Raw genomic sequence first — 25,152 nt, forward strand, 5'->3', positions numbered from 1 at the left:
TAGATGCTAACTTTTAGCATTACCTATGTATTGTACGGTTGTTTTTTTTAATATAATACATATAAATTTGTAATATCATATCATATCGTATATATTTACCCACTATATATTAAATCATACTGTACGTTTATATATCGTAATGTATTGTCTTAAATTATTAAATATTTTTATACAACTTGGAAACTATGCATGTTTATAAATATTTTAAACATTCATGATATTTCTGAAGTTTATGTCCTTGTATATGCCTGTATACTTTATTTTATCTTACCTTACTATTTTAGAGACTTAAAACTATATATTTATTGATTCTAGAATGATTTGAACACACTTGCGTTGGATATATATATATATATATATATATATATAGGGCTTTCCTATAAGTAGGTTATCTCCCTTGGCTAGGCGGCGCTCCATGTAGATAATTAAACTTCCGGAGGCTACCCACGTCATTGTTATTGTTTTACGTCTTATCATGGATATAAAGCAGCTTGATGATTCAGCTATCGAAGTACTTACTGTGCCTGAGTTAAAGAAATATTTAAGATTATATGGACAGTATGTTACTGGAAGAAAGGCGGACTTGACTGAAAGGTTGAAAGGAATAAAAATTCTGTCGATGAAGAATGTCAACAAAGTAAATTCATCGGACGATAAGTCTGAAGTATCGGACGATAAGTCTGAAGTATCGGACGATAAGTCTGAAGTATCGGACGATACTTCAGACAGGAATAAGCAGAAGCTTATATCTCCTCTCGGTGAAGTATTGCCTGATCTAAAGATCTTTGTAAGTTGCCGAATTTCACAGATAATGACATAATTACCTCGTGCTACGGATGACAGCAAAGCAACAGTTAAGGAGTGGCATATTTTACCACGACAGACACGTACACAGCATCGAATACCACGATGTGAGTGAAAGCTGCTCTCACTGTATTGTCCGGTGTCTGGTAATCCCTTCGATACCGACATCAAACCAAAAACAGAATCCTGACCACAGAGTGTGGGTAATTATGTCAAATGTCACTGGCAACGTGCATTCAGCTGATTGCAACTGTTAAAGCAAGTCACTGAGCATGCGTACATGTCATACGGGAGAGATCCAATCAGGGGTGGGTAACACCTTATAGGAAAGCCCTATATATATATATATATACGGCGGGCTAATCCGTCTACCAAATCCACTCACAAGGCTTTAGTCGGCCCGAGGCTATAGTAGAAGATACTTGCCCAAGATGCCACGCAGTGGGACTGAACCCGGAGCCATGTGGTTCGTAAGCCAACTATAGCCTACTTCTATGAAAGCATGAGGTGTGACTAGATTCAATACAATACTTGAGTTAGCTGTAGACATTCAAACGCTGGAACACACGTTCTATATACATATACACATGCACACGCACATTGTACGTATATATATATATATATATATATATATATATACACACACGCAAGTTGTACAGTGCATATACACACGCAAGTTGTACAGACATATATGCGCATATGTACACACACGCACGCACAAAATCATCATCATCATCATCCCAGTAGGTGGCATAGACGTATTGTTAACTGAGAACATCATGTTTAGACCTGTTAAAGACAATTTGACAGCAACATGTATCATTGTCCACGAAGAACCACAGTCAGGTGAGGACTTCTCTAATGCGACCCTATTCCACCCCTATATACCACATCGATGACGGTTAGCAGTGACTTTATTATAACAGCTGGGTATTTTAATGGGTTATGTTGGTCCATACCAAGAGGTTTTTTTTTTGTGGTAGGAGAAATGAAGAGGGACCAAGGCTCCTGGAGGTTCTGTGAAGTGAATGAATGATCTGTGTGCAATATAAATCTTAAATGACTTCACATCTCTATAAATATCATTTTTGTCAGATATGGCTTCAATCCACCGAATTTGCTATTGGTGAGCTCCCATATGCCGCTAACATACATTTCCTAGTACTCTGTTATAATTATTTAGGATATTTTCTCGTTTTGTGATCACAAGATGAAAATGAAAGTATTAACACTATTCGTCAGTGTCCAGTAGGTATTCCATCCCCTAAACGTAATCTACGATGCTTTAAAAACATTCAGTCGAAGAAAGCATGTGGTTTGGCGCATTAAATCATTTCCAACTCAGTAGGGATACTCTTTACTTGGATCGTCCCTCTCCCCAATACAATGAAATTTCGATGAACGAAATATGTACTTAATTGTAACCTTAATAGTAATAATATATGATGGTCACTCCGTCGATTTCGGCGTATGAGTCTTTGAAGGAAAAAGGATTGAAAATAAAAGAAACTGCAATTATTTGCGATGGATACGTGAATGTAATTTGAGGATGAATTTTACTATGAAGTCACAATGAGGACAATGGTGATTTTCATTCCGACTGGGATTGGACATGTCTTGATTGCAGGGTTATAATTCTTTTATCGTTCTGGTTCATCAACTCGAATTGTTTAGACGCTTCATGACACATTTTATACTACTCAGATCAATCTAGGTAAATAGCTTTCTCAAATTGTGGGTGTATGTGTATATTTTGTGTACGTGTTATATATATGCGTGTATGCATGTTTATGTATTATGTGTGTATATCCGTTTGTGTGCAACCTAAAACGCTTAAGTTGAATTATGTCAACGTTTGCCGTTTTGTTGCCAGTAAAACCTGAGCTTTACGGAGTTAGTTTTGTGTCAAGAAATTAACGACTTGAAAGGTAAGTTCTTGGGACCCAACAGAATGGTAACGAGGTCTTGGAGGTATTCTTGAACCCCGGGTCAGGCCTGATACTGGATATCGATGATCAAAGGAAGTCCGGCTGTAACCATCCCGTCGTTTATTCAGACATAATGTATCTAGGACTACATTGTCTCGTGTATGTCAGTCCTAATCCAGCTGACACATGATCAAGGACGTTCCATCGGTGACCATCCTGTCTTCTATTCAAACATAGTATATCTATGTTGCTTAGCACTAGGCCGCTTCTGATCCAGTTGACCTATTATCAGAGTTATTCCATCGGTGACCATCGCGTCTTTTATTCAGATCTAGTGTATCTAGGACTACATTATCTAATGTGCTTTCCATTGTTGTGGTTGTTGTTTAACCCCAGGTTAGTCCTGTTAATGGAATATGTTCGTTGTCGTTGTTGTGTGGCACTACTGGACATTACAGGTCCCACTGTTTTACTTTCCTTATCAAATACGGCAATCTTTCAGTTTAGGGTGTTTAAGAAAGTAAATGAAAGGAGGGGGGGGGGGAATAACAACAAGGGAAGATAAATAAGTCGACTGTTAACGTAGCCCTTCGCTTTAGCCACCAAAAGTGAAAGGTTTTTTGGGTTTTTTTGAGCAGAATTCTTTCATATGAATTCGTGTAAATAAGACACATTTACACATTTTACATTGCGCCAGTCCATTCAGCTGTAAATGGTAACTCTGCAAAGGATCAGCCTTCTGATCGAGGTGGGAGAAATGGTGGCCTATTCACCTGGCCAGCAGGGGGTGACATCATTTTAAAATTAAAACTATGCAAAATGCATTGTGATCAGCGATGTATAACAACACCTAATAATCTGGTCGATCACGTGATATATATGAAGGGCTTTTCGTTTCTCCTCACCAAATCCACTCACAAGGCTTTGGTTGGACCAGAGTTATAGTAGAAGACAAAGTATTGCACATAGGACTGAACCAGAAACCATGTGGTTGGGAAGCAAACTTCTTGCCACACAGCCACGCCTGCATCTAGTTATTTTTTATTGATCTTTGGAAGTTAAAAGGCAGAGAAGACATGGGTGGGATTTGAACTCGGAACAAGGTGATAAAATGAAATACCTCGTAGTTTTATTTATGTTTGACACTCTACTTCCATCTGTTTCTCTGCAGATTGTAAAAGACACCAATTCAGATGGATCAGACGAAGATGGTAAAATTCAAAACCAAATTCAAAATTATGAGAAGAAAATCGATGATTTGATGTTTGAAGTAGGAAGTCTGAAGAATCAGGTGAGTTAATTGGTTTTTGTGGAACCAGGATGGCTTGGTGTTTGAAGAGATGGTGGGGAGGTGGGTGATTAGGGTGGTGATGAGATGAGCTGAAAACAGTGGTGATGAGGTGACAGGCTGGAGCCCCAAGGTATGAGGTGAGTAGAAGTGATTAGGGATTGGAGAAAAGGGAGTGTGGGTGGACAGAGTTTGCAAGAGTACATGGGATGATGAGAGATGGGGAATGGGTGGGGGTAGTGAATGTAATGAACAGGTGTTGAGAGGTGGTTAAGAATAAGAGATGGAGGAGAGGAGATGAAAGAGAGAGAGAAAGTGAGTGTTGGTAATTTACAGCAAGTACTCAAAACAAATGTAAGGTGCAATAGTTTATTTAGGCCAGTCCGTGGTGCATGGCTGCCGTTTTAGACAAGACAAACTAAACCCCTGATTGGCTTTTCTGAAGAAATGGTTTATGCACTGTGGATCAACCTAAATAAACTCTGTATATCTGTTTGAGTGTGTGTGTGTGTGTATCATCATCATCATCATCATCGTTTAACGTCCGCTTTCCATGCTAGCATGGGTTGGACGATTTGACTGAGGACTGGTGACACTGGATGGCAACACCAGGCTCCAGTCTAATTTGGCAGAGTTTCTACAGCTGGATGCCCTTCCTAACGCCAACCACTCAGAGAGTGTAGTGGGTGCTTTTACGTGTCACCCGCACGAAAACGGCCACGCTCGAAATGGTGTCTTTTATGTGCCACTCGCACAAGCCAGTCCAGGGGCACTGGCAATGATCTCGCTCGAAAATCCTACGGGAGCCAGTCAGGCGGTACTGGCAACGGCCACGCTCAAAATGGTGCATCTCATGTGCCACCCGCACAAGAACCAGTCCAGGGGCACTGGCAACGATCTTACTTGGCTTGCCGGGTCTTCTCACGCACAGCCCATTTCCAAAGGTCTCGGTCAGTAGTCATCGCCTCGGTGAGGCCCAATGTACGAAGGTCTTGCCTCACCACCTCAGCCCAGGTCTTCCTGGGCCTACCTCTTCCACGGGTTCCCTCAACTGTTAGGGTGTGGCACTTTTTCACGCAGCTATCCTCATCCATTCTCACCACATGTCCATACCAGCGCAATCGTCTCTCTTGCACACCACAACTGATGCTTCTAATGTTCAGCTTTTCTCTCAAGATACTTACACTCTGACGGGTATTCACATTGACATTACACATCCAACGGAGCATACTGGCTTCATTCCTTGCGAGCTTACGCATGTCCTCAGCAGTTACAGCCCATGTTTCACTGCCATGTAGCATGGCTGTTCGTACGCATGCCTATATGTATAATGTGTGTGTGTATTTATAGATGTACACATATATTTGTAAGGGAGTGGTATAGGAATTATTCTTTTTTCCCACCCGCTGGTATTTTCCTAATTCAATACGTAATGCCCCATTTATTAAGTATGTTACTGGAAGCCTACTTAAATTATTTCTCTGCCTACCTACCTTCTATTTATCTACCTGATGACTGTCTCTTTCTCTCTCTCACCACATCATTGTTTGTGGTTGCCCATTGTTAAATAGATTAACACTAACTCAACTATTTGTCTACTCCCCAGACTGACCTAATATTAAATATGAGTTGCAACTAATTTGCCTCCATTTGTCAATGTATTTAGCTAGATGTCTCATTACATAAGTATTTCTAGTTATCATCATCATCATCATCACTGTTTAAATCCCTTTTTTTTTTAATGTTTGCATTGGTCAGGTGAAATTCACTGAGGATGCATTTCTTATCACCAATCCTCACCTGTTTTCAAGTAAAGGGACTTTTTTCCCCCCAGTCCTTCAAATATGAAAAGCACAAGGGATGGACATGTTTTCTTGGCAGATTGTAAACAAATGTTGCTGATTATGATGATGATGATGTTTTCCAGCAATTAGTGTGTGATGACAAGACAAGGAGAGACACTCACATGCATGCGTGCACACACACACACACACACACACACACACACACACACACAAACATACAAATGCATACACAAAAATACACAAAATACCCACACATGCACAAACATACACAATATGCACACAAGCATACACACACAAACATGTACAAACACACACACATACACATTTGGGGATGCAGGCATGGCTGTATGGTTAAAAAGCTTGCTTCAAAACTGCCTGGTTTTAGGTTCAATTCCAGTGTGTATCACCTTAGCCAAATATCTTCCTCTGTAGTCCCAGACAAACCAGAGCCTAATGAGTGGATTTAGTAGACATGAACTGAAAACAGCCAGGGGACGCATGTGTTTGTGTGTCCCCTTGTCATAACACCACATGCCAGTTGTAAACATGCATCCCTATTATACAGGCAGTGTTGTTCATTTCCAGTCTACCACGGAAGACCTGTCTTGCTATGGGGAAACACTACCTTGTTTGGAAACAGGTGAGGGTTGGTGACAGGAAGAGCATTCCAGTTGTAGAAAATCTGCTGATCCTTGCAAGCATGGGAAAGTAGACAATAAAAGATGATGATGATGGTGATGATGATGACTAGCTTCTTTCGGTTTCTGTCTACCTAATCCACTTGTAAAGCTTGTAATAGGAGAAGGCACTTCTCACAGGTACCATGCCCAAGAAATGACAGTGAAACCATTTGGTTGAGAAGTAGACTTCTTAATCATATACCTACATATCTGCATATTTATGCTACTATCTATCTATCTATCTATCTATCTGTCTCCACCCGCTCTAATTTATTATTCCTTGTTAGCTAATTTAATATTTCAGCCAGTGAATTGAGAGAATTCACTGTTAGCGTGGTGAACAAAACGTTTTGTGTTTTATCTGTTCTGGTTCTTTACAATTGGATTTCAAATCCCACCAGAGTCAAATTTGTCTTTTGCCCTCCAGGTGTCATTTCTCCAAATAACTACCTGAAAATTCTCTTGATCTGAGGGCAGCATGTGATGGACAAATAAAGAAACACAGCTCTTATTGTAACACTAGAAGAGTTATCCATCATTTGGCAGGCTTCCACACAGTTTCCATCCACTCTCACTTGACTCTTCAATCTCTTCGAGCAGAGATTTAAGTGGAGATCACATGTCTGCCATGCAAATTTCTTCCCCTTAACACTAACCTTAAATTTATTAAGAGGGATTCTTCTGCTTTTGCTGTTCTGTCTGTGTGTCTAGGTGGATCTACAGAAAGCCTTGCATGATATTGAGAAAAATGGTAGCATGCTGGAGACTCGCAGGAAGATGATGGAGGAGCACACTGAGCAGCTGAAAAGCATTTGTGGTGAGCTGGATGCGTCTTCAAATGAGAACCGAGTCCTTCGACAGAACTTGAACCAACTGAAAGAGGTTGCCGAAGAGAAGAAGTAAGTGGTGGTGGTGTTGTTGTTGTTACGGTAGTGTGTATGTTTTTGAGGTGTGTAGTGATGGTGGCGTTTAACCCCAGGTCAGCCTTAACCTGACAGACCAATGAGCAAAGATGCTTCAACTGCAAAATCGTCTCTTTTATTTGGACATAATATATCTAGGACTACATTGTCTAGTTGTCTACATCAGGGGTTTTCAAACTTTTTGACTTGCGGACCCCTTTATATTTCAGGCTTTACCTTAGGGACCCCCTTATAAACGCTTATGAAATTTATACATAAATATTTGCTTAAAATAACATATTTTTACATTTATTTATTTAACAGTATTTAACAAATAGGTTTATTGTCAATTAAAATATTTCGATTAAAAAAACATATAAAATCAAATTGCCCATAAAAAGTATTTGCTGTCTACGGACCCCCTGTCTTGTCCTTGTGGACCCCCTGTGGTCCGCGGACCACAGTTTGAAAACCCCTGGTCTACATCATAGTAGTTACTGGCAGTGACTTTAGGTGTTGTTCTTTAACCTCTGGTCAGTTCTGATCCAGACAGTCCTATGTTCAAAAACGTTCCAGTTGTGGCCATCACATCTTTTATTCAGACACAGTCTACCTTGGACTACATTATCTAAAGTGCTTTTTGTTCTTGTTGTTGTTGTTTAACTCCAGGTCAGTCCTGATCCAGCAGACCTATGATCCAAGATGCTCCATCACTGACCATCTTTTCATCATTCAGACACAGTTTATCAAGGACTACATTATCTCATGTAATCCTCCTAACTCCAGCTCTTGCATGATCCAGCTGCATTGCTTTCAGCTTTACATTCTGAGTTCAAATCCCACCAAAGTTGATTTTTGCCTTTCATCCTTTTGGGGGTTGACAAAATAAGGACCAGTGAAACACTGGAGTTGATGTAATTGACTGGCCCCCACCCACTACCCCTTGAGCCCCGAGTAGAAACGATTATTTTACTATAATAATGGATTGTTTCAGAAGCCATCTCACTGATTTTATATTTTTGTTTTTTCTTCCTCTTCATCCCTTCCTCTTCATCCACTTTTCAGAGCTCAGTGTGAAAAATTATGCTCAGAGAAAGACAAATTGACACGGAAACTGATTGAAGTTGAGCTGGATGGCCAGGCTGCAGGAAAATTAGTCTCGGAGATGAATTTAGCCATTGGAAAACTGGTCGAGGTAATTTTTTATTATCATCATTATTATTACTACTATTATTATCATTATCATTATTATTATTATTATTAAGGCAGTGGGCTGGCAAAATCGTTAGCGGTATTTCGCCCATTGCTCTGTTCTGAGTTTATCCTTTCTGGGTTGATTAAATAAGTATCAGTTGAAGCGTTGGAGGTTGATGTAATCGATTCATCCTTTTCCCTGAAAATTGCTGCCCTTGTGGAAAAATTTGAAACCATCATCATCATCAGCAGCAGCAGCAGCAAGCTGGCAGAATTGTTAGCATTTCCAATGTCATCTTTGCCTTTCATCTTTTCGGGGCCAATAAAGTAAGCACCACTTATCCCCTCCCCCAAAATTGCTGGCCTTGCACAAAAATTTGAAACCATTATTATTATTATTATTACTATGGTGAGCTGGCAGAATCGTTAGCATGCTGGGCAAAATGCTTACTGGCATTTTCCTGTCCTTACGTTCTGAGTTCAAATTCAGCTGAGGTCGACTTTGACTTTCATCTTTTCAGGGTCAATAAAATAAGTACCAGTTATGCACTGGGGTCAATGTAATCAACTAGTCTCCTCCTCTAAAATTTCAGGCCTTGTGCCTTCAGTAGAAAGGATTATTATTATTATTATTATTATTATTATTATTATTATTATTATTATTATTATTATTATTATCCTCTTCTTTCAATTTTGTTTCCATTTCTTGCTGAATGTCTTCCTGACACCTAGGGCAAAGAAACTCACTTTATACATTATTATTATTATTATTATTATTATTGAGTGAGAGAGCAGTGCATGCCATCAAAGTGACACTGGGGTAAAATATACGAAGCCCAGTATACAGTCTACCTTTTACTCTGAGCAAGAGGCCCTTTGTCACCAGTGGAGGTAGGAGCTCTCTGAGCTTTGCCCAGGCTAGAGCATCCACCCCTGCTACTGACTTGTCACCTAGGTTATGAAAGCTATCAACTACGTCTAGTGTTTCTCCCTGGAATGTGGCAGAAGTTGTTTTCTGCACACTTTCAGTGTTTATTGCACCTGAACATTTGCCACATACAAAAACTAACTTCCTAGTTAGCCTTCCTTTGATGTTGCTGCACCTCTTATGTGTCCATAGCTTACACTTTTCGTTTTTTTTTTTTTTTTTGATTTTGGGACAACTATTTTCAGGAAATCAAGCCAACACCAACCCAGTCCGACACAGCCTACAAGTTCTCTCGTCAGAAAGATGCCCTGCTCAACAAACTTTCGACTTTTGAATCTACTAACCAGACCCTTCAGAAGATGCTTCAGGATCGACATTCTCAAGAAATCGGGTTACAACGTGTTGCCGAACAGAACAAGTTGCTGTTCCAGAAACTACAGGCTGTTGAAAAGGAAAAAGAGGTCAATGCAGTCTTTTTTTTTATTCTGTAATCCTGTTTTACTTTTATATTTATATGACCTTCTATGTAACATAATTAATGAATATATATATACAATCGATAGGCCATTTACTACAGTAGTTGTCCTGAGATAACTACTTATGGGACAAACTTTTCTCTCTTTTCAAAATTTGAGATGTTATCTCAGGAGAAATACTGCAATATCAACAGTGTATATACATTAAGTATAATACATACATGGCTATTTTGATTTAATTTTCCATTGTGTATACTGGATATATATATATATATATATAAATAAAAAACAAACTGGAAGAGAAGATATTGAAAAGGTTGCGAATGACAATAAAAGGTTACCTGAGGAGGGTGGATTTATACAATGATATAATCTATGAAGACATCAATAAAATGCTACCAAAATAGCTGCAGTAAGTTTTAAACCCTGCTTGTGTTGTTAGATATATATATATATATATATATATATATATATATATATATTATCAATATATGACTTAACTTATTAAACAAAGTTCAACAAATTCATATTTATGAAATTAAAGAGATTGGATGTTAAAATGGATTCTAGTTTTATTTTTCATATTCCTATACAACTGTTTCATACAAATAGACCCAGATATTCATAAATAGAACTTCATAATAGTCAAACTTGTATTCCTCTCAAATAAGCATAACTGAAAGAACCAATATATAAAGAACGTAAAATGATAACTAAAAACCTATGTACTTTAAACATCTTTTTTTTTCTTTTAAATATTATCTCCTGAAGAGTACAAGTCCAAAACTAGAATTGAAAAATGCGCACGCTCAGAAGGGTTACAGAATGCCGTAATATCGTAATAAACCTTATATATATATATATATATATATAAATTTGATTCTCTCTGTTTTATCTTACAGAAGTTGATTCTTGACCAGTTCACTCAAGACAGAGCTATATCTCATTTAGAAGCCACTGTGTCGGAACAAAAGGTCACTATTTTATTCTTCTGTGTGTGTGTGTGTGTGTGTGTGTGTGTACAGGCATGGCTTTATGGTTAACCCTTTTACTGCAGAAATCAGTATATTCACTCAGAATTCTATAACCCCGAACAGCAGAAAAGCAACATTATACACCAATCTATATTTTGTTTATCAATGTCATGTTTGAGACTATTTTCCTGTTGGTACAGGTCAAGTTTATTGAAGCAACATGACTTTCAGAAAACACCAATTGTATATTTTAGCAGATATTTTAGCAGTATATTTTAGCAGTAACTTCATTACTGCAATAACCATGAAGTTTTTGCATCTAAAGGGTTCAAGTGTTTGCCTCCCAACCATGGGACTTCAGGTCCAGTCTCACATGCAGCTCATTGGGAAAATGTTTTTCAACTAAAACCTCAGAATGACCAATACTTTGTAAAGGAATGTGGTCAATGGAAACTGTAAGAATCCATTACACACACACACTTAAATACGATGGGCTTCTTACAGTTTCTATCTACAAAAATTCCTTCAAGGGCATTTATTATCATTACAATAAATAGTTTCCTTGATTGACTATACAGTGTATCTGAGATCAGAACCAATTCAAGCCACAAATGGTCATCAGAACCAGACTAAGGCTATCATCTCTCAATCCACCTTCAAACATTTCTTGGTTAATGGTGCCAGGATCTGAAGCTGATAAACCTCTGCAGACCATGCTGTTGCAACACTTTCATTCTTGATATTTCTAAAATGGCTGATATTCACTTTGTAACCCAGATGATAGTCTTACATACATCCTGCCATCAGATACAAAATGAGTCTCAATTCATTCATCCACTTCACTTGATTTCACTAATTGAGGGTCCAGTCTGTGTGGGACCTGGTGAATTTGACATGCAGATTTTGGTCCTTTGTGGAAATGAATGACTTATTTGAGTTCTTTGAGAACCTCTGCACACATGAGCCAAAGAATTGTCTTTGATAGTCTTGAAGTTGGATGTGGAGTCGGTTGAGTGTGTCTTCACATCTGCTTCATGTTATGGTAGATGTCATTTACTGGTTGGTTTCTGATAATCTGTCTTCTCTTGGGGGTATTTTCAAGACTCTCAATGACTCTGTTTTTCCTTGGAAAGATTTTCATGAGTCTGTCACTTCTAAAAGCACTCATGGCTACTGCCATTGCCTTCATAATGGTAACAGTGCTTACATAGGAACCATGGCTGCACTTCAAACACAAAACATTGCCTGCTGGTTGTGTAGAATTCTTGTGTATGAGAGTGTGTGTGTGTGTGTGTATGCATGCATGTGTTTAAGGTGTGTAGAATATATACCTATGAACTCAACTTGGGTAATGTATGTATATGTTGCTGCTCTGTTCCAGGAAGAATTAAATTCACTAAAACGTCTTCAGAAATCAGTAGAACAAACACGGGGCCATCTTCAAAGACAACTTCGAACTAAAGAAGCAGACTGCAACAGAATGTCTGTACAGATACAGGTAAACCTATAACATATTGTATAACATCTACTTCTTTGTTGGTATCGAGACAGAAGTAAGTTGGTGCCATGTAGTGGGATGGGTGGGGGCTTTCTAGTGGCAGTACAAGAGTTTGGCAGGAAAGTTCAGTAAGTTTATTTATCATGAGGAATATACTATGTAAATGTTTCTATAGCAATCTGCATATCATACTCAAAGCAGAATCATCATTGAAAGCCTAATTGAAGGTGGTATTTGTCCTGAGATAGTTTCTCTTCTAGATATAGAGTGTTAAAGAGAACCCAGGAATATATCAGCAGCTAATGAAAATTGTCCAGCAGTTATAGTGATGGTGGCATTGTTAAATCCTTTTTTCTGCCTCTTTGCGCTTCCACATTTAATTAGGTTTTCAGTGTTGTACATACTTTGAGTATGATACATAGGTTGCTATTTTAAACTTAATTCTACTTCAGTCACATACAATAAATAATGTTTCTAGTATTCTCCTTTGAGAGAGAGAGAGAGACATAGAATGGTGTTGGTTCTAAGGTTGTCAGTGTAAGGTTTGCAGACTCATTTCAGCATCAAACAAAATGCTTTGTGATATATTTGTTGTGGCTCTCTGCATGCTGAGTTCAAGTCCAACTGAGGTCAACAAGTCCATCATCATCATTTAATGTCTGCTTTCCCTGCTGGCATGGGTTGGACAGTTTGACTGAAAAGTGGTAAGCTGGGGAGCTGCACCAGGTTCCAATCCGATTTGGCATACTTTCTACAGTTGGATGCTCTTCCTAATGCCAACCACTCCGAGAGTGTAGTGGGTGTCTTTACATGCCTCTGACCTGACCCCAGCATCGGTCATAACGATGGTCCCACTTGGTTGGACCAGCCGACACAAGCCTGGTATATCTCTGAAGGTCTTGGTTACTTGTCACCTCCTCCATGAAGCCCAACACTCAAATGGTGCTTTTTACATGGCATGGGTGCCAGTCAGACGGCACTGGCATCGACCACAGCTACAATTTCACTTGGCTCAACAGATCTTCACAAGCGCAGCATATTGCCCAACATTTGAAGGGTGCTTTTTATATGACATTGGCATCAGCCACAATCTTATTTGGCTTGATGGGTCTTCTCAAGCACAGCATATCTCCAAAGGTCTTGGTTGCTTGTCATTGCCTCTGTGAGGCCCAACATTTGAAGATCGTGCTTCACCACCTCCTATGGAAGAAAGAGTGAGAGGAAGTTGTGGTGAAAGAGTACAGCAGAGTTCGCGACCCCACCCCCTGCCGGAGGCTCATGGAGCTTTAGGTGTTTTCGCTCAATAAACACTCACAATGCCTGGTCTGGAAATTGAAACCTCGATCCTACGACCGTGAGTCCGCTGCCCTAACCACTGGGCCATTGCGCCTCCACAGTAAGTGTAATTAAATGACTATGATTGTCAGTGTCATTAACATTTTTTAAATTTTTTTATTTGTCAGACCCTGGAGAAGCAATTAGCTGAGGCTGTGATGGACAACAAACGGCTGCAACATCAAATGTCCACAGTTAAAGACCAGTCAGACAAGGACAAAGGTTACCTGAAGAAAGCAACACGGTCAGTGATGTCTTTGTTAGTTTTGATGTTGTTGGAAATAGAGAGTTCTGGATCGAGGTTTTTATTAATTAACAACCGAAGCAACTCTCTATCACCGCTCACAGGATCAAGATTTCAATGGAATCGGTAGTATTCAAAGTGATAAACAGTTCGACCACTTTCAAGATATTTCAAAATATTGAAACGCTGTTAATTTCTGTAGTAATTAATTAACAAACGAGATGATGTGTAACTTTTTTTTCTCACAGCGATGTCGCTGACCGAACTGAAACCGATGGTTATATCTGGTAGAGTTTACCACTGGTTTGGCTAAAATAATGTTTGTCGTGCAGGGGTGGTAAATCAAGGGATTTAATATTTTCTCTATTTGAAAGCGACATGGCTGTGTGATAAGATGTTTGCTTTGCAACCACATGGTTCCAGGTTCAGTCCCACTGCATGGCACCTTTGGGTGTCTTCTTACTATAGCCCTTGGCCAACAAAAGCCTTCTGAGTGGATTTGGTAGATGGAAACTGAAAGAAGCCTGTCATTATATAGCTATGTGTCTGTGTTTGTCCCTAGTCACTGCCTGACAACCGGTGTTGGTGTGTTTACAACCCTCTTAGTGTTTCAGCGAAAGAGACCAACAGAATAAGTACCAGGGATTTAAAAGGCAAAATTATATATTTATCTATTTATTCTTTTACTTGTTGACTGTGGCCATGCTGGAGCACCGCCTTTAGTCAAGCAAATCGATCCTAGGTCTTATTCTTTGTAATCCTAGTACTTATTCTATGGGTCTCTTTTGCCAAACTGCTAAGTTACAGGGACGTAGATACACCAACATCGATTGTCAACCAACGATGGGGGGGGGGACATACATACATACATACACACAGACACGCGCACGCACACAGACACACACACACACACACACACACACACGACAGGCTTCTTTCAGTTTCTGTCTACCAAATCCACTAAGAAGGCTTTGATTGGCCTGAGGCTATAATAGAAGACACTTGTCCAAGGTGCCATGCAGTGGGACTGAACCCAGAATCATGTAGTTGGTAAGTAAGCTACTTATCACACAGCCACTCTTGCACCTTTGTTTTGTAATTTTAATTTTGTTTGTGAAACGAAACAATAATTGGTGATTATGTTGATTAATTGATAAATTACTTTGTATCCATTAGATTTCTCTGTTTTCCAACTTGATAAATGTGTGTGTGTGTGTTTTTTATGTGTCTCCCTGGTGTAATTTCTTTCAGGCTACTGAAGCAGAAAGCCAGCCACACAGAAGACACTGTGGAACAACTAAACACTGAATTGCTAAACAAAGATAAAGAACTCACTGATGCCAACACACAGCTTGATGTCTACAGGACAAGACTGGAACAAACTGGCCAAGAGAAGAGCTCAGCTCTTGCAGAATGTTCTAAGCTAAAGCAGTAAGTTGCCCACCCCACCACCTTTTCCTATGTGTGTGTGTGTGTCTGTTGCATATACATGTATATACATACAATCATACAATGTACACACATACATACAATCAATCCATGTGTATATGTATGTGTGTGTAGAGAGAGAGAGAGGTAGATAGATAAATGTGTATGTGTATAAACATGTATGTACAGATGTGTGTGTCTTTCTGTCTCTCTTCTGAAGCCTTTTCTGCAAGGAAGTCTTTGTGTATTTTGTACAAATAAACATGATGATAAGCATTCAGCCATGTTTATGCCTCAAGTTTCTCCAAAGAAATAACATACACTGTGTATTTGTTTGAATTCATTTGGGGATCAAAATCAAGAATTTTAATCGTAAAATAATCAAATAATTAACAGTTAAAATTTTTTTTTTTTATGTAATTCAGTTAATGTTTAGAACATAACAGAGAGATTCTTGTATAAAGTTATTTGAGAAGGTGTTAATCTGGTCACATTTAATTTTGGCCATACTGTGTCAAAGAAGCAACCAGCGGAATTTGAACTCAGAACATAAAGGCAGAGGAAATACTGCTAAGCATTTCGCCCGGCGTGCTAACGTTTCTGCCAGCTCTGTGTGTGTGTATAAATGTATATATGTGTGTGCTACTGTATTTGTAAATCTCCCATGGAGTTTGAACCATTTCTCTGTCTTTCTCTCTCTTCTCACAGACAAATGGAAGATCTGAAAAATAAGATCCACCTCTATGAGGACAATTCTACAGAAACATCTAGAATGTCAGCCAGACTGGAGGAGAAGATGTTGGAGTGTCAGAACAAATGTCAGGAGAATGAGAAATTAATGGTAAACATCTTGTTTATTGTTGCAGTTAACATCACATTAATAATTCTAAGTTAACACCAACAACTGTTTACTGTCACAGTTAACACCCCCAGTGATGTTTACTGTCACAATTACTACCACCACTAGTGTTTACTGTTACTGTTTACTATTCACTGTTATAGTTAACACCATCATCACTGGTGTTTTTGTTTCAAGTCAATGAGAAAGCCTCTGACGCAGTTTTTTAACTTGCTAGAAATAACAGCCAAATCTCTCAGCTCATGTACCACTATCTTGAAGAAGAATTCATTGGCTGATGTAGTCCATAGTATACAGACGAGATGGGCATAGCTGGAATGTCTTATATGATATGCACCGGGGCTACACAACAAATTTTGCTGTAGTTAACACTAGAACTATTGTTCATTGTTAACGCTACACTTGTTCACTGCCACATTTAACAATGCCAACACTGTTTACTGTTACAATTAACATTGCAACTATTGTTCACTGGTGTGCTTAACACTACAACTATTGTTCACTGTTACAGTTAACTCTACTGCACAACGTCATAGTTGACCATCAGATATTTGATGTCGCTCACCCTGTGTGGGGGACACTCAACTGGACAAAGTAGGCAGTCGTCACCTATAGTCATTCTATTCACTGTAATTAGATTATTGGTCAACACAGGGGGACATTAAAGATTTGGGTCCTTCTTGGTCCTTGGTCACTTCTTAGTCAGTTGGTCATTGTTAGTAATTCTCTTTCCAGTCTATCCAAGAGGAACTGACGTCAAAGTTGACCGAAGCTGAAACCAATATCAGCCATTTGCAGACCAAACTGACACAGGCTGAAGAAACCATTGAAGAATACAAAAGCAGGGTGAGTAGATGGCACCACTGATGTCTTTATCATCATCATCATCACCACCACTATCACCACCATCATCATCATCATCATCACAATCATCACTGTGTTATGTTCATGCCAGTCGTCGAATTTAGTTCGATTTCGATTTCACTTGCCTCAACAAGTCTTCGCAAGCGGAGTTTAGTGTCCAATGTAGGAAAGGTACGCATAAGTGGGCTGGCTACATCCCTGGCACTGTTATTTATAAAATAATCTTAGCAAGACAGAAAGAAAATAAAAATATTGGCCCTGATTGTTGCAATATGTTAATTAGTTACAAAAAGAAGCCCTGTGTTAAAATGTTACCCCCCCCCCCCCACCTATAACCCTTGCCTCTGTATTGCAACTCCTTCCCTACTGTCACAACTGTATCTTCTATATGACAATTGTATCCTCCTGTCTTCCTCTAAGATGGACATATCCAGAAATGAAGCTAATAACACACTGAGTCTGTTGGAAGAACAACAGAAACAAAACAGTCGCATCCAGAAAGAAGGAGAAGACGAACTGGATAAGGTTTGTGAGTTTTCTTTTTCTACACTCGAGATACCTGGGTTTTATATTTTGAGGTACCTAGTATATATCACTGGATGTACCTTGCAACTACCTCCAGAAGTACTTGGAGCTATTTGGTATCTATCACTGGAGGTACCTAGGTTTATCTCTAGAGGTACTTGAGTTTAATAAGTTCAGGTACCTAGGTTTATCTCTAGAGGTACTTGAGTTTAATAATTTCAGGTACCTAGGTTTATCTCTAGAGGTACTTGAGTTTAATAATTTCAGGTACCTAGGTTTATCTCTAGAGGTACTTCAGTTTAATAATATCAGGTACCTAAGTTTAACTCTAGAGATACTTGAGTTTAATAATTTCAGGTACCTAGGTTTATCTCTAGAGGTATTTGAATTTAATAATTTCAGGTACCTAGGTTTATCTCCAGAGGTATTTGCGTTTAATAGTTTGAGGTGTCTCATATTGCATAATCATTGTGTAATCATCACTGAAACACATGTAAAGATTATACAAATAAATAAAATCCCTTTTCTGCTGTCTTGTACCATTTATCTGTCCTTCATCACCATTTTAGTCTCCAAAGCTCAAACATGGAAATAATTGTGTAAGGAGAGGAATTGTCTTCCTGATCTTCTGTTTTGGTGTGGAATGGAATGCATGGAGTTCCAACTCAATGCTGTTATACACTATGCTGCTCTTTAAGTGGCAATTCATGAACAGAATATATGGCCCAGCACTCAATCAGATACAACATGGAGGGTTCCAGTTGATTCGATCAACCAAACAGCCTGCTCATGAAGTTAACATGCAAGTGGTTGAGTACTCCAGAGGCACACATACACTTGATGTAGTTATGAGGGAGATTCAGTGTGACACAAAAAAATGTGACAAAGCTAGTCCTTTGAATTACAGGTACAACTCGTTTTTGCCAGCTGAGTGGATTGTGGATGTCTGTTTTCAGGTGAAGAAACGGTTACACCAACGTCTGTTAGAATTGGAACCTCTGCCAGAGATGTTGAAGACCACAGAACTAAAAGTGCAAGACTTTGAGCAACAGTTACATTTGTCTGAGAGGAAGAACATGGAAAACATCAAACTCATTGCAGAACTTACTTCAAAGGTAAGCTATCATCATCATCATCATAGCAGTGAAGTGACAGAACCATTACCTTGCTGGGCAAAATGCTTAGCAGCATTTCATCCGATTTTATGTTCTGAGTACAAACTCTGCCAGAGTCAACTTTGACTCTCATTCTTTTGGGGGTCGATAAAATAAGGATCAATTGAACACTGAGGTTAATGCAATTGACTTGACCCTCCCCCAAATTGCTGGCCTTGTGTCAAAATTTTAAATCATTATTATTATTATTCGGCTTTGCCTTTCATCCTTTCGGTGTCAATAAATTAAGTACCAGTCAAGTACTGGGGTCGATGTGATCGTCTATACCCCTCCCCCAAATTTATTATTATTATTATTATTATTATTATTATTATTATTATTATTGTGTGAGTTTATATGCAGGGCCATCGGATTAATAAACTGTGGCTTCACATTCGTTGTTGTTCGTTGTGTTTGTGACATCTTCTATAGCTTCCTGTCAATCAAAGCCTTTTGAGTGGAATTTGGTAAAAGAAATCTGTGGAATTGACTAACTCCACTGACGAGAAACCTAAGGTATCAGTGAAGAGGTCTTCTCTGCTATGTGTGTTTGGTGGGTGGGATGGAGGTGACATGATGTGGGTGGTGTATGTAGTATGCCATAGAAATAAGTACCAGTAATGTACTGGGATTGTTTCTATCCTTCCTTCTACATTCGTAATATTTGCATTAATGAAAAAAAATTATGCTTAAAGATTGAAAGATTGATGGAGGCCATGAGCCCTGACACAGACGCAGCCGTGTTGAGTTGAACAGTTCTGGGTGTTTCATGCAATGTCTCCCACTTTGAGATCCAAAGGACATACGAGTCTTGTCTTATGGATTGTTCTATCCAGCACCCTGTCCCACCCCATTGGAAGTGTCCAGACTGGACAACGCGAGGTGTCCAAACTGGACAATATGAAGTGATGTAGCAGGGCAACACAAAGTGGCCTGTGCCTTGCAAGGGATACCAGACATACTGGACATAAAGGAGTTTCACAATAGCCATATTAATGCAGATTAACCCCTGAACTCTGCCTGCTTGCATGTCCACTTTTTGTCCAGTGTCCAGACTCTCTCACCTCCTCCACTTCCCCTCTTTCTCCTTTTCTCACTAATTACCGATCACCATTGCCACTACTATTATATCTGTCTGTTTGTCTTGTATTTCCGCAGCTGGAACATGTCAATGAGATGCTAGAAGAGACCAAACAAATGAGCCATGAATATGTGGAGGAAAACCGAAGTTTAAGGAATAAAGCCGACACATTGGAACGGTCAGTGCCAATGTTTTTATCTTCGTTCTGTCATTTGGTGAAACTGTTTTATAAATAACAAGAGTTGTTGATCACAGCTTGCCAAGGGGCCTGTCACTGGTTCATTGGGTGAAGTAGTTACCATTTTTGATGGCATAAAAGATGCACAGGCATTTTAGGTGCACAGGTACATCAGATGCTCTGCAATTTCAGCAGGACATGCAGGATGGCCCCGTGGCTCAGAATACAGAACTTTTTGACATGTGTTACATAAAGCCACTGGTCTTCAAGGGTCAGCTCTGCAGAATAAAATGTAAATAAACTAGTAGATGGCAACAAGAAGCCATTGCTGTATCTTTCACAAGAGAAATTACGAATGTTGAGGCTTTTGTGTAAAAGTCAGGGATCACTAATGCCTGTAGACATGGCACACGAGAGAGAAAAGACACTATTAAATGTCGTTTCTAATTAACTATTTATAAAATATTGCCTGTATTTAAAACGTTAACACAACTGAACAGAAATTGACAGAGTCCTTTACCTAATGTCTCCAACAAAATGACTGCAATCATCCGAGTTGAAATTGATTGTGCAGGCATCAGAATTTTAACTCTTTAACCACAAAACCCATGTTAATTCCTTTAATTAATTCTAATTATCATTAATCTTGTTTTCCTACAGGTAGCTGAAAAACAGCTGCTCTATTTCCTTTTCCTCCATGTCTTGTAATGTGATATCAGACCAGGGAGCTTTGATAGAGAGATATAAGGGCTGTAACACAGACCCTTGTCTACTCTCTCTAGTGGGATGTTGAACCACAACACAGGCCCCTCTCTGATCCCTATACTGTGGTGGTGAGGGAACTAAAAATGTTGACCTTTAAACAATTGTTTATATAGGTTTGTCTTTTCTGTATTGCTCTGCAAGGTTAATAGGACACAGTCACAGTGTTGCTGTTGGGTATGGACCTACAGCAGCATTGTGACCCCTTGTAGAGCTGTCTGTTGTATATCAATGGGTCCCAGAATCTTTGGAACCCTTCAACGCTGTTGTTTAGTCCCACTTGAGTCATCCAGCTGTACAGAGAGAGAGAGAGAAAGAGAGAGGAGAGTTGTGACTATGGTTTATACAGTGTTTAATTTCATTGTTCAGGAAGTTTCTAGAAGTTACAGAACAGAATCGTGAACTAATGACTACCATATCCAAGAGAGAGGAAACCATCCGCCAGAACAACGTAAGTCAGGAGTTTGTCTTTCAAAGCTGTCATTTGTTTGGAGGTGGTGATATCGATGTATATAAAACCCCTATATATATATATACATATATATATATATATACATATATATATATATATACATATATATATATATATACATATATATATATACATATATATATATATATACATATATATATATATATACATATATATATATATACATATATATATATATACATATATATATATATACATATATATATATATATACATATATATATATATACATATATATACATATATATATATATACATATATATATATATATACATATATATATATATATACATATATATATATATATACATATATATATATATATACATATATATATATATATACATATATATATATATATACATATATATATATATACATATATATATATATACATATATATATATACATATATATACATACATATATATACATATATATATATACAAGTGTGTGTGCAAAATTCTTTCTTTGGAATGGTGAATCTTAAAGCAGACAAGGCCATAAATGTATTCGTAAATATTGTTAAAAAAATTCTACTGCATAGGGGGAAAAAAAATGTCAAAAGCTGCCCTTTTTATCCAAAAAGTTTTTTAATCCAATGTCTATACTATTTCTTATAGGTTTGTCCGCTTCGAGATTCACCTTTCCAAAGAAAGAATTATCTCATGCTCTCTCAAAGTTTCTAAATTCGTATGATCACATAACATATACATACACACTCAGGTGTGGCTGTGTGGTTGAAAAACTTACTTTCTAACTACTCTCAGCTCCCAAATAATAGTGGGGGGATGGAATAAGCAGGTGGGTTGGAATAAATGATAGTAGGGGTGGAAAATTGCTAATAGTATAGTGGTAACTGTATAAAACTAAAATTTTTCTAGGTTGTCTCCTTTGATTTTTTTTTTAAAAGACCAGTTATTTACTCTCAGGTTGCAAATAATAGGAAGTGGGGTGCTGGAAAAAGCGAGTGAGTCAGACATTTGCTTAAATTCATATAAGCGGGTGGGTTGGAATAAACGGGGGTAGGTGGGAATCAGTAATTGTACGAAAATTAGGGAAAAAGCATCTTAAAGTAAAACACAATGAAAAGAGTATAATTACCGTTTTGTGAACTTGCAGTATTTATCTGTTTTTGTAGCAGTCGAAGCCTTATTCAGTATATATAATTCAAGGATTGGTAACCAGGACAGAGATACCGTTGAAAAGTTAGATCGTTATCTTTCTCCATTGCCCTATCCAATTTGCATTTCGAATTTTACAACAGCCATGATAGAAGTAACAAAAAAAAAAAAGAAAAGAAAAGAAACTACAGCTGTGTGAGTGAACCTGGTACATGGAAACTGAAAGAAGCCTCTCTGTGTGTGTATAGTGTAGAATGAGTTTTCAGTTTCTGTCTACCAAATTCATTCATGAAAAAACTTGCTTATTTGTCAAGGTGTTAAAATTTTCACCACTCTTCAGTCACTTTGTGATGTTCATAATTCTACTGCAACTGTTTGTACAAACACAAACACAGCATCAAAGACTTGCAGCTTCCTTTACAAGTCTGTGCCACCAGACTATGTAAGGACAAGGCAGTGAAATCCTGTTGTCCAAACCACTCCACACAGAAGAATGAAAAAGCATTCATAATTGAACAAAATAAAACTTCAAGTTTCAATAAATACTTAAATTTTAAATATCAAAAAATAAAGAAGTTGCACATCAAAATATAACAAAAAAAAAACACACTTAAGGTACATTAATGATTTATAAACATAGAATTTTAACTCGTTTGGAAACATTTTAGTTGAAAAATATTTTTTGTTTTCAAGAGTTTACAGCAGAATGGAAAAACAGAGTTAGTGAAATAGCAATTAAATCACATATATAAATACACACACACTCAAGCAATGTAATATTTATTAAATAGACTATACAGATTATATACATACGTTTTATATAATATATATATATGCATGCGCATACACAGAATATACGCTGTACAGATTTTAGCCAATATACATATATATATATATATATATATATATATTTTGTGCACACAGTAAAGTTATTGCAAATACAAAGGACATTGGTAAGAAAACGTTCATGCTACGAAACAAATGGAGAAGATGTGGCCTCCATAAACTACCGGGTGGATGTAGGCAACCATGTTTAAGAAGGCAGTAACCTTAGAATCAAGACTGATAAAAGGTAGACATGGGTGTGTGTGGGGGGTGTAATGTTAAGGTCTTGCCACAGATTGGTGGTGTTTGTAACAAATAATGAAAATGATTGCGACAGGAGAAATATGAAAACCAACCAGGATTAAATGTGTTGTGTCTTTGGGCAAGATGCTTTATACCACAATGCTCCCATCCACTCAGCTGGAAAAATGAGTTGTACCTGTAATTCAAGGGGCCAGCCTTGTCACATTCTGAGTCTGTGGAGTATTCAGCCAATTGCATGCTAATTTCACAAGCTGGCTGTTCTGTTGATCAAATGAACAGGAACACTCATCATCATCATCAGCAACGGAGAGCCAATTATATATACATATATACACATATATACACTGTTGTGTTTGCAGGTCCGACTGGAAGAGAAAACTCAGGAAACGATGAGCCTGACTCATCAGCTAGAAAACGCCCTGCAGGATCTGAAGCAGCAATCGAGCAGCTTCCATGACCGGGTCATGTCAAAGGTGAGTCTACTTTTTGATGTGTGGGGGGTAGGGGGGGGGGGAGTACTGAAATCCTTACGATTGCATGATCAGAGGGACTCAAGGACTCATCCTTTGCACATGAACGCAGATTGCTATGGAGATGGGTCGGGTGCTGTGTGTCCCCTCGGGTTGCCATGGCGGTTACCAAGAAAGACCCTGAAATACTGTGAAGATTGTAGTTGTTGTTTATGCGTGAGTGAGAGACAGGGAGAGACTGTGCAGTGATAGTTGACGGGGACTGCATTGTCCTGGTCTTATTGCAGGAGGTGTGAAAAGGAGGGAGCTGTGTGAAGGGTAAAGGGGAGGAATTAAGTTAGTGGGTGATGCAACACCAAACAGCAGCCCCAGTAGTTGCAGTGGCAGAAGAGAGAGTGTGAGGGAACAGGGAAGGGTGGCTGTTCTTTTGCTAAATAATGTTTTTTCTTTTGTTTTTTTTCTCTTAATTTCAGGAAAGATTATCTCAACAGAAAATCTTGGATCTTGAATGTCAAGTGAATCAAGTGAAAACTGAGGTGAACAGAGTGAAGAGGGAGAAGGATGAGGTAAGACCAACATCTCTTATAAATTAGCTCTCCCCCCCCCCTCCAACTAATGGAGTGTTTGTGTGCTTGTATGTACAATAGAGTATGTTTGACTATTGTCATAGGGTGCTTGTATGCAGTAGTGAATATGTTTAGTGTGTATGTATATTGGGGTATATATTGCCAAGTTCAGGATGTCAGTGTGTTTGTAATCGAGAGACCCAGAAACAAGGGAAATGAAACTAGTCTCTTCCTCAGATCAAACTTTATTTCATCGATCTATTTTCTTTTCTAACAAGTGAAGGACCAACTACCCAGTGCCATCTACCTGATATTAAAACTGGGTATTACCTACATCAGTCAGAGAGAGAGAGAGATTGTGTGGAAGTTGTAGAATGATAACAAGCAAGGTGGGGGGGGGCATAGTTACAGGTGTAATTGGTTAGCTTTAATTGGAGAGAGGATGGTGAGGTCAGAGAGCGTGTGTAGTTAGAGGGGCTGGTTACCTGTCACACCTGGACCT

The 25,152-nt window shown here is 38.5% G+C and overlaps 2 protein-coding genes across 6 annotated transcripts in view; one reads left to right on the plus strand and one right to left on the minus strand.

The window, feature by feature from the left end:
- The window catches only part of LOC106868786 (outer dense fiber protein 2), a 37,835-nt gene that overhangs the window by 11,849 nt on the left and 834 nt on the right, over positions 1–25,152 (plus strand). For 3 of the 5 annotated variants that reach the window (XM_089338791.1, XM_089338793.1, XM_089338792.1), the window contains exons 4-19: positions 3,904–4,023; positions 7,217–7,404; positions 8,473–8,602; positions 9,775–9,990; positions 10,908–10,979; positions 12,361–12,477; positions 13,941–14,056; positions 15,308–15,487; positions 16,193–16,325; positions 17,079–17,189; positions 17,628–17,732; positions 18,689–18,847; positions 20,045–20,145; positions 21,277–21,358; positions 23,974–24,087; positions 24,558–24,650. In XM_089338791.1, coding sequence (XP_089194917.1) covers positions 3,904–4,023; positions 7,217–7,404; positions 8,473–8,602; positions 9,775–9,990; positions 10,908–10,979; positions 12,361–12,477; positions 13,941–14,056; positions 15,308–15,487; positions 16,193–16,325; positions 17,079–17,189; positions 17,628–17,732; positions 18,689–18,847; positions 20,045–20,145; positions 21,277–21,358; positions 23,974–24,087; positions 24,558–24,650 — 2,037 coding nt within the window. Of the gene's footprint in view, positions 1–2,499; positions 2,519–2,636; positions 2,733–3,903; positions 4,024–7,216; positions 7,405–8,472; positions 8,603–9,774; positions 9,991–10,907; positions 10,980–12,360; positions 12,478–13,940; positions 14,057–15,307; positions 15,488–16,192; positions 16,326–17,078; positions 17,190–17,627; positions 17,733–18,688; positions 18,848–20,044; positions 20,146–21,276; positions 21,359–23,973; positions 24,088–24,557; positions 24,651–25,152 lie in introns of those variants that run through there. The other 2 variants (XM_089338795.1, XM_089338794.1) reach the window with 2 other exon arrangements.
- Positions 24,294–25,152, minus strand: part of LOC106868796 (neutrophil cytosol factor 2) — a 40,878-nt gene continuing 40,019 nt past the window's right edge. Inside the window, exon 10 of the transcript XR_008266478.2 lies at positions 24,294–25,152. This exon is cut by the window's right edge and continues 1,037 nt beyond it. The gene's annotated coding sequence lies outside the window, so the exon portion shown is untranslated.

This window comes from Octopus bimaculoides, chromosome 21 (assembly GCF_046866305.1).
Source record: "Octopus bimaculoides isolate indiv1 chromosome 21, ASM4686630v1, whole genome shotgun sequence".
NCBI classification, from domain to species: Eukaryota; Metazoa; Mollusca; class Cephalopoda; order Octopoda; family Octopodidae; genus Octopus; species Octopus bimaculoides.